Source organism: Otolemur garnettii, unplaced genomic scaffold, assembly GCF_000181295.1.
Source record: "Otolemur garnettii isolate 467f Iridium unplaced genomic scaffold, OtoGar3 scaffold00120, whole genome shotgun sequence".
Lineage (NCBI taxonomy): Eukaryota > Metazoa > Chordata > Mammalia > Primates > Galagidae > Otolemur > Otolemur garnettii.
In genome coordinates, this window is record NW_003852515.1 from 645,777 (window position 1) to 656,828 (window position 11,052).

General features: G+C 39.7%; 1 protein-coding gene across 1 annotated transcript in view; it reads right to left on the reverse strand.

Moving 5' to 3' along the window:
- FRY (FRY microtubule binding protein) overlaps positions 1 to 11,052 on the reverse strand; it is a 251,083-nt gene that overhangs the window by 210,140 nt on the left and 29,891 nt on the right. The window contains exon 2 of the mRNA XM_003797632.2: positions 338 to 537. Coding sequence (XP_003797680.1) covers positions 338 to 537 — 200 coding nt within the window. The remainder of the gene's footprint in view (positions 1 to 337; positions 538 to 11,052) is intronic.

The window sequence follows — 11,052 nt, forward strand, 5'->3', positions numbered from 1 at the left end:
GGCAGTGAAGCATGCTACTGAGTTGGATATGCTAAAGATTGTCTTAAAGTCTCCTACATTCAAAAATTTCCCCTTAAATCAGGAAACCTAAATCAAAAATTGCCTGTCTTTTAAAAAAAGCCTTTACAAATTAGGAGAAAAGCACTCTATCCTCTGTCAGAGCAGTAAAGTCTGGTACATTCAGCATACAGGTATATTCAAGCTTTCTTTTCTTTCTTTCTTTTTTTTTTGAAGAGTCTTCCTCAGTCACCAGGGGGCTAGAATCACAGGCATGAGCCACCACACTGGGCCAGCACACAGGTACATTTAAGAAGTAAGTTTCATGGCATGTACTCACCAGGGGTTCTGCCATAATGATCCGAATCTTGCGCTCAGCTTGAGTAGTGAAGTTGACAAATAAACTCTTGAGGACATATTCTCCTGGTTTGCTGTCTGGGTCCACATTGATGGGTAACATGGTTGGCGGCCCTTTCTCCCTGTGCGTGCCAGAAGCAGGTGGAACTGGAGGCTTGATGTAGCCGTTACCAACGGGAGATGCTGAAAAACAGAATGGATATTCTTACTGGCTGACAATAACGTCATAAATATTCAGATGGGCTATGTGAAGCCATAAATATCAGGTCATGAATCATATCAAGGATGTCACACTTAATGTCATAACCTGGCCTGATTCTTTAGAAATGGTGTCAGAATGTAACTATTTTGATTATATTCTGTTTGCATGATGCCATATTTGATCATCTCGAAATTCTTTTGGTCACCATGTTAGATTATATTTACCTAAAGGAAGCTCATAATACAGATGCTACATCTGACAGTATTTAAGATGTTTTTGGCTTCTTTTTTATCCTCAAGGGAAACGGCAGTCCCATTTAGGAACCGGGGAGAAGATGTATATGGGGGAAAAGTGATTCCTTGTCCAGGATTTTCTTTTCTTTTCTTTTTTTTTATTGAATAGTAACTATGTACATTAATGCAATTCTGGGGTACGGTGTGGTGTTTTCACATACAATTTGAAACATTTCCACCAAACTGGTTAACATAGCCTTCACCAGGTTTTTCTTAAGGGTCCAAAGCTCTCAGCCTTCTGTGCTTCATTTTAATGAAAAAGACTCTGGGTTCATCCCTTCCAGAAGTTTTTGAGAACAAATTATCAGAAGCCTAGCTGACTCTTATTCCAGAAAGGGAATTACAGAGGATGGGAAAGAAAATATGAGGGCAACCTGAAAGATAAAAATCTCAGGCAGTGTCCTGTTTATGCCCCTAAGGTGTGGCTTTAACTTTTCACTCTTACTTGCCCTTTGGTTGAAGTTGAGATGCCCCCCCTTCCTTTACAAAACGTGTAGGCTCCTTATTTGCACTAGATCTTGAGCAGAGGCAACTATGACAGCTTTCAGGGAATGGTTTCCATTCAGAATGTGACAGTCAGACAATGTGTTAATAAGATAGTTACTGGGAAAACATTTTTTAAAATTCTTAAATGCAATTTGCTGTGTCTCTCCTTTTTACAATACTTTGATACTTTGGCATGTTAAATTCTAGCATGCACCACATCTTGCACCCAAGTACTTACAAGACAGTCAGTTATAAATATCCAATGAAAGAAATATAAGCTCAACGGGCCTAGAATAGAGGCATTAGGAGTGCTGAGAACAGAAGCATATAGACCGCATATAGTAACTTGGGATTATGTAGTCCTGGGTGACTGGATACAGAGATAAAGGGAGAGAGTCAAGATGAGTTTCCAGTTTGGATACTGGTTTGAATATCAAAAGAATTGTGGTCTTGTTGATAATAAAGGGAGAACAAAGTTCTCTATGAAAACTAAACATTCTTCTCATAATACAAATAAATTTCAGTCTTTCTTACCTACTTTCTAACCCAAGCCAAATTCTGAGAAAGCCATATAAACGTCTTGTTTATTTTGTTGAATTACAAACATGTCCCCAAAGTCATGTGATTCGCCCTCATGTTTTCTTTCCCATCCTCTGTAATTCACTGAGCCTGACATTCAGTGGAGTGTGATATGGGTCTTTCCAGTATTCAACCACCACGAAGCCATAAGTCACGCAAATGAAATAAAATGTGTTGCATACTATCGTCTTTCCACTCCCTTCCCATTAGCCACACCCTAGTCCAGGCCCTTGGAAATCCATGGGTAGGTTATTAGAGCAGCCTCCTTGCAGACTTTATTTCATCTGCTTTATATACCAAACTAATCTTTCTCTTGCACAGCTTTAATCATAACACTTTTCTGCTTGCAACTTTCAACAGCTCTCGATCACCATTATCAAGCTCAGCACATGGCCCCTGGGCATCCTTCCTCCACCCCACGCCCAAGTTCCCTGGTTCTTCCAGCTGCCCCAGTAGCACACTTGTTTCATTTCTTCCTCCTTCTTCCTCTTCTAGGGTACCTGTCCACTCCTCTCTGTCCATCCATTCCTGATGTCCTCTGCACAATACCTTCCTCTCTCTACTGGGCCAAGCCTCACTGGTTAGTTTGCATAATAAAAGTTAAACATTTAACCCAAATTGTTTGGTGTTTTGCTTTGTCCTGTGTACCTCACATTAACTAAGAAAGACTTTGAAGTGATTACCATCTGGAGACTAGTTTTTGGCTTAGGGTTGGGCCTGTCATTAAACCACATACTCTTCTAGCTAGATCCTCTGAAAGTTCCCAAGTAAGACTATAGCCTCCCAGATATAATATAGAGTTTTCTGCCCTGATAATATTTAATAAATATCCTTAAGTAACTAACTAAAAATGGCATCCAACTTGATTTATGTAGGTCTTATAGTGATCCATAGGGTGGAAGCTATGTGAGGAGAATCAGTATGACAGAGTCTTTAAAGAACAGGGCACCATAGTCGCAACAGAAGCGTCTTTAAATAAAGGGTACTGCATGCAGCTTCCTAAAAGGCACTATTTATTCTAAAGGGGCACATTCACAATCAAATGATGGAAATAAAGTCCTGGCCACTCCTCTGTGTGACCTTCCACTCTGCCAATGCAGGCACTTTTGGAAATAGGACACCTCCCAAACTCCAGCTTAAAGAAGGCCATAATGTCTCAAGATATCCTCCTGATGTACCAAGGACATGACGTCACAGAACTGGAGACTGGACTATAAACCTAAAATGTCCATTTGGAGTAGAATTTTTTATTATCTTTGGGTTTCCACAGGATTTAATGCATTTCTAGATGACAGCAATAATAGGGTTGATGCAATTTATACAATAATTGCAAGACAAGATCCATAATTGCATGACTCTGGGGCCTAGGAATCGTGACTAAGCAAGAGCACTTTCATAGGAGTGACCTCCAACTGTCCTCTGGCAAAGATGCATTTTGAACTGACAGCTGAAATCTGGATACCAAAATACCTATCAGACAAATCTTCCATTTAAAAAGGCCAACATGCCATTTCACTGCTATCGTAAGAAATATTGTTTACCCCTGCTTTAATGCCAGGCATCTTTGTGAGTACAAAGTCTGTTTGAATAGCTCTGGTGAGCTGAAATGATCCTAGTCAGTCAAGCCCTGTGCCAGAGAAGAAAATGATTCAAGGGGCTGTCACCCATCACTGCACTGTGTGTTTCAAACGCAGACCAGCCTGGGCAGATGGAGATGCATGAAAGTTAAGGTGGTAACTGTCCGTGAACTAGGTCCTCTCCCAAGTAAAGCTCTTCATCCTATCATAATAAATTTATAGAAAATCATAGCCTTTCATCAGGATAATTTTCAAAAGTAAACATCATGACATGGCACTCTTCAGTACCTCCTCAGTTATTTGGTAACATTACACTTGTGACCAGGAAATTCATGTTCTCTGATAGTCCAAATCGAGTCACCACGCCCACACTAGTCTCACCACTACAACATCAGCATTAGAAACAAAATCGCCAGAACCTCCACCAGCACTTGCTTGCTCTTAAACTGATATATAATTAAGATTATTTGTCCAGTTTTTAGATTCACGGTAGTCAGAAAACAGAAAATTACAAGAGAAGGGTGTAAATTCTATGGGTAGAAACACTAGCAGCAAAAGGAGGAGAAAAAGGCACTAGAGCTTAAAAAGGCAGTTGCCTAAATCCAACTAGCTCACAGGCTGGGGTCTACGATTGCTCCATCCAGCATGTTGTCACAATTAATAGGCATGATGATGAACTTGAATCCCACAGAAAGTTAAAAATATGGTGGAAGGCTTGGCGCCTGTGGCTCAAGTGACTAAGGCTCCTGCCACATACACCTGAGCTGGAGGGTTTGAATCCAGCCCGGGCCTGCCAAACAACAATGATGGCTGCAACCAAAAAAAATAGCTGAACATTGTGGCAGGCACCTGTAGTCCCAGCTACTTGGGAGGCAGAGGCAGGAAAATCGCTTGAGCCCAGGAGTTGGAGGTTGCTGTGAACTGTGATGCCATGGTACTTTACCCAGGGTGACAGCTTAAGGCTCTATCTCAAAAAAAAAAAAAAGGTGGAAAAAAGAGCAGTATAAATTTCCAAGAGGTTTTCCACTTTAAAAGAGTAAACTAAAAAATCTTTTGCAGTATAAAAGGGAAAAAGCCATTGCCTATAAGAACTTAGTCCTGCAGAATAAAATCTATTTCTTCATGGGCCTAAGTTTTAAATGAAATTTATTTTTGATTAAAAAACAAAAACAAAACAAAACATAGATGCAATAACAGATACACTGAAGCCCCCCACCTTTTCCTGCAAATGCAGGCAGTGACTGAAGCTGTTCCTTCCCACCTGGGGTGTCTTCCTTGCTTTTTACCGAGCCTCTCAAGCAAATCTGCCCACATTTCAGGGTCTAGCTCAATGACCTGTCCGCTGGGGTCAGGGCCCTGCTCCACTCTACCTTCCAGCACTACCAGCTACCTGTATCACCACCACCTTTCTCTGGAAATATGGATCCCCCATGATAAAAGGGTCCTGGCAGGTCCTTTTTTAATCTTATACCATCTAAATATTTGCCTTGAGGAAGCAAGGTTTAATTTGTTGTATTACAAACTTTTCCCATTTACATTTCTCGCGTAAGATAATATTTTTTCTTTTTTAAACTTTTTTATTGCTGGGCATGGTGGCTCCACATCTGCAATCCTAGCACTCTGGGAGGCTAAGGCGGGCAGATTGCTTGAGTTCAGAAGTTCAAGACCAACCTGAGCAACAGTGAGACCCTGTCTCTACTATTGTGGAGGGTATTGTGGAGGGTGCACAACTCGTCCCACTACTTGGGAGGCTGAGGTAAGAGGACTGCTTGAACCTAGGAGTTTGAGGTTGCTGTGAGCTATGACACCACTGCACTCTACCCGGGGCAAGAGAGTGAGCTCCTGTTTCAAAAATAAATAAATAAACAAATAAATAAAATAGTTTTTTATGAATACATAATATTTTCACATATGTATGGGGCACGTGTGATATTTTGTTCCGTGTATAGAAAGTGTATCTATCACTTTGTGCATTTGTCATTTCTATGTGTCAGGAATATTCAAGTTCTCCCTTCTAGCTATTTTGAAATATGCAATATGTTATTGTTAACTGCAGTCACCCTACTCTGCTATTGAACCTTAGAACTCATTCCTTGTATCTACCTGTATGTTTGTATCAATTAAACAACTTCTCTCCATTCCCATCCCCCACAAACAGATAAACCCTATTTAATCTCTGGCAAATCATTTTACTCTCTACCTCCATGAGATTAATTTTTTTTAGCTTCCACATATGAGGGAGGAGATACAATATTTGTCTTTATGTGCCTGGCTTATTTCACTTAACATAATGACTTCCAGTTCCATCCATGTTGCTGCAGATGACAAGAGTTCACTCTTTTTAAGGCCAAACAATGTTCCAGTGTGTATATATATGCCACATTTTCTTTATCCATTCATCTGTAGATGGACACTTAGATTATAATCATATAAAACTCTTACAGCAATACCTGTTACACGTTAAATGCTCAATAAAACACTAGCTTTTCGTGGAGCTTGCTGTTAAAATCTTAGATTACCCAAGAGAAAAATTTATTTCTGTTTTGCAATTGTACTTATTAAGTTATAATAATACTTCATATTTTTCTTACATTCAGCAGCGATTTTCATTTCTTCACTGTAAACAATCTGTTCACATTCTTGGCCTATTATTTCTTGGAGTTAATAATTTTCATAGTAGGAAGGCACCTGTGGCTCAGTGAGTAGGGCGCGGGCCCCGAGAGTGGCGGATTCAAACCTGGCCTTGGCCATACTGCAATAACTACAAAAAATAGCCAGGCATTGTGGTGGATGCCTGTAGTCCCAGCAACTCAGGAGGCTGAGGCAAGAGAATTGCCTAAGCCCACGAGCTGGAGGTTGCTGTGAGCTGTAACGCTATGGCACTCTACCAAGGGCAACAAAGTGAGACTCTGTCTCTAAAAAAGTAAAATAAAACAATAAAAATAATAATTTTCATGGTGTTTTATAAGAATTCAATGTTATAAAGTTATTGAACCTTTTTCTGATGTGCCCCTCAAATATTTTCCTGTTTGTGGTTTATCTTCTAAGATTCTTTATGATACTATCTCACAGAGAGTTGTGGAAAAGCACACACAAAGTGTACTTTACCCTATCCATTTTTAAGTGTACAGTTCAGCATCCATGTAATGGATTTTTTTAGCCCCAGCTCCACCTGCCTTAATTCTCTTTTTGTCCTTCATCTTGTCTTTCTCTTTTCACATTAACAGCTCAAGTTCTTTACCAACTCATTCAAACCAGTGCTCCTGGGGTGGGGTCTGAGAGGAAGTGGAGAAGAATGTTACTTCCACATATTAATTGGGTTTCTAATTATTGAATCCTTTTGGAATTTGTCTTCCCTTTATATTTTCTCATTGACATTTTAATCTTGGATTAAATATATTGTAAATTTTCTTCATTGCCTTCTTTTGTTTTAAATGGATTTTGTAGATGTTCTGTGATTATTTTTAAACCCGTTTTTCCCCCCTAACTGGGTTAAACTGGACAATTTCAGGAGTTTTCTCTCTTTTACTGGGTGCCTATTTTTTGTATCAAGCAAGGTCGATTCCTTAAACTATGAGAACTCTGTTTTACACTTTGGAGCCCATTCATTTTCTCTTTATTAGAGCTATTTCTCACCAAAAATGATGATCTTTTGAACACGACTCTATTTTCCCCCCAATTTCATTGACTTAAGTCTTAGGCTGTCTGCTCTTGGCTGGCTTACATTTTCAGTACAATTTCTCTAAGTTACTAACATTTCCACAAATGACTCACTTCCTAACGGTACCACCAATGCTAACTCCTCCACAGCTTCTACTCACCTATTTTGATTATGATACTAGAAAGAAAGGAAATGAGTTTCCTTATACAGGAGTCACAGAGGCTAATAGTGGCAGTAGATGTTACAAGAAAGCAAATGGTTTCTTGATCAGATTTTTCAGAGAAGTGAAACCATCTCTCATTAGAAGCTATTGTTCATTTAACCATTACTTATTTCATAAGTGTATTGATTTCAGTCACTGTTCTAGGCATTGGGAAGACAGAGGCAAACCGGGCCCGTGCTTCCTGCCCTAGAGGGGCTTACACTAACAACATCAGCAGTGTTCATGTGCACACGTGTGCATGCGTGTAACACACACTACATCAGAGCACAATTAAGTTCTCAAAAAAAAAAAAAAAAGGAAAATTAAACAGCATAAGTGGCTAAGAGGAACCTGCTCTCCTGTATCTGCCCAAAGGTGTTCAGACGCTACAGTTTGGAGCTGCTTCAGGGAGGAAGGAAAGCCGCATGTATTATTGGCGTCTAAGAAAACAGGGGCACATGTGGCTTGGGCAGGATCTACTTTCTGATCTGTCCTTTGGCCTGTCCCATACAGATGTGTGTCTGTTTGGGTAGACGCAGGAATTTTCATCCACCTGTGAAGAGGATAAATCAAAATGCCCCAAAAGCACATGGCTTCCCTGCCGTCTTCCTCAAAGTCCACTGATCCCTGGGAAAGAGACTTTTGCCGGCTTTTTCTCCAACTTGCCAAGACAGACAAGCACAGAGCCAGTTTTTCAAAACATTCAGTTCTTTTTCTGATGCTCCCATTACTGAAATCTGGCCCCTAGCATTTGAACTTAAAAATGGTTTCCTATTTTTTGTAACGTGTCTCTGAGATTATGTATGCTAGCCAACCATTCACAGCAGATACTCTTCCTAGGAGGGTGGTCCAATTAAACAACTTCACTTCACAGAGACCTATGTAATTCTATCTTCCAACTAAGTTCTCAATACCACATTCATTTTTCCGGTTCTGAAGGGAAACCCTGTTAGTTTCCAAGAGTTGAGATGCTTCCTTAGGACCATGATTTTCTCCCCATCCCTCTTTTCCCGTAAGACTTAGTTTACTGGCATTACAGGAACATTTCATAAAACATAACAAACCCAGCATGACGCAGCTGCTGTGAGAACATGTCACACTGTGTATAGAACAATAATTAATTGTCTACTAATGCATTTATGAGGGTGCTTAAGAAATGGCATGTGAAAAGGTACTGCAAATACTCAAAATGATCAGAAATTCTGCAAGTCCTGTGAATTAGGATAAAAAAGAAAAAACCCTCTTAATGTAACAGAAAGAATTATTTTCCTCTGAAGAATAGTATTGAGAAATAGAAAATGTTGGGGTAAGAGAAACAAGTAGTTTGAGCAACAGAAAATGACTGCTTAACAGAGTGATGGATGATTCTTAAATAATTTTATATATTTTAAAGTATTTCAGGAAAATAATATCAGGTAAGGAATAACTCCAAATAATTTTTGCCTTGGAAGAAAATATATCCAAAGCCATGCTTAATTGATTTCAGCTGAATTAATTTTCATAAAATTTCCATAAAATTCTGATACTTCTGTAAACTATTCCTTCCATGTTTATGGATCCCACACATTCCTTGCTTTCTCTTACATTATTTAGTTCTCCTACGGTGCTCCAACTATGCGCCTTCAAATTTCAGGGTCCAGAGGATATCTCCAGAATAACTGGCACCTTTAATCCTTAAAATAATTCTAGAAGGCCCAATGATCTTCCTTTTACAGAAAAGACCAAGCAGGTTCAGAGAGGTTAAATGACTTATCCAAGGTCACACTGGAGTTACTTCAGGATCTCAACAGCATCTGTTTGACAACCTATCCTGTGAACTTCCCATATCACCTGGCCTGATTTTTTGTGTATTTACAACACTTACTATTTTACTGGGGTGAGAACACTTGACATGACATCTACTGTTTAAAATTTTAAGTGCACAATCCATTACTGTTAACTATAGGTAAAACACTGTCTAGCAGATCTCCAGAGCTCATTCATCCTGCTTAACTGGAACTTTATGCTTGTTGATCAGCAACTCCCCATTTCCCTCTCTTCCCAGCCTCTGGCAACCACCATTTTACTCTTGGGTTCTATGAATCTGCTTATTTTATATATGTTGTGTAAGTTCACTCATGGAATAGTTCTCTTTCTGTGACTGGTTTATTCCACTTAGTGTACTGTCTTCAAGGCTCTCCTATGTTGCTGTATAGTGTAGAATTTCCTTCTTTAAGGTTGAATAATATTCCATTATATGTCTACAGTCCTTTTCTTCATATATCCATCATTTGCTGATGTAGCAGAGCCATACAAGATTGTCACAGACAAATCAGCTGCCCATGATGAAGATCAAATAAAATAAGTTCCCTTACCCACAGGTGTTGCTCTGGCATAAGTTAGTTATAGGGTTTCAAGGAATGATGAAATACAATATAAATGTTGTGATTTGGAGAATGAAGTTTCCTATGGATTAGTATAGTTGAATGTTTTCTAGAAAGACGAATGTATCTACAGGCCAAGACATCCCTCACTTGAGGTTGTCCACCCTCTTGAACTGAAATGCAACTTTTAGCCATTTGAGAGGTTGCAAGAAAGCCTAGCAGAAAAAAAAAAAAAATTGAGCACTGAAGAACCATAAAAATAGATGAAATCTGATTAATGATATACACCTTGGAAAGGTCAAGACACCATCCTTTTCTACATATACCGATGCTATTTAACCTTTGCTTGTTATCCTGACAAGGAGCAAGTGAACTTGAAGGCACAGTCTCTGTTGACCTCCATCTGTGCCCTCTCAAAGCCATTTTGTCTTTGTTCTCCTCAAGACTGAATACTCTGGAGAGAGTGAAGCAATTCAGTCACCAAGTACCAACCCTATTCTCTTTTCTCTCTTCCTCTCCCTTTCAGTATTTTGTCTGAGAGAAATGACAGTAACACCTCAGTGACTTCCTTTATAAATGTCTGTCATCTGCTAAGATGTGATTACATGGACTCTCCCCTGATTTTCAAAGTAGGTACTGTCAACAGAGCCTGAAAGAACGTCTGCCAAGATCTGTGAGCAAAGGAAGATGAGGTTACATTGACATTTCAAGGTCCTTTCTCACCAAAAGGAGATTGAATTACCTGCTAGAGGCAGGATAATCCTGAATTTCAACTCCCCTTTTCTCCCCAAGAGAACTGACAAACTGCTCTCATTCCTGCGCTCCTCCCTGACCCTCTTCCCGTCCTTCTCTCATCTTCTTCCCCCACTTTCTCACTTTATATGGCAAAATCACATTAATTTGAACTTCACAAATTCCAATTGGCCTTGAATTTTTTAATATTAACTTTAGAAAAGACTTAACTTGCTGACTTACAAAGCGAATCACTGGTGCTCAGAATCTTTAGCACATAAGATTTACCTGGCAGGCCAGACACCCACCCCTACCCCATTCAATGTCTGGTTGGGGGTCAGGGTGGGGAGTTTGCACCTCTAACCTGTCCCCAGACAATGCTGTTGGCCTGGGAGCACTCAGACACCACTGATGTAAATAAACAGGAAAGCAAAGCTGACAAAATTGTTTCCAATTCTATCTCCCCACAGCAAAACTGATAGACTATGTTAACTCCATCAAAGTGAACATTTTGTAGGCAAAATCCAGTAGAAATAGCACTGGACTGGGAGTGAAAGGTGGAAGTTCTAGCGTGGTGCTGTGTGACCTTGGTGAAGGAAATGT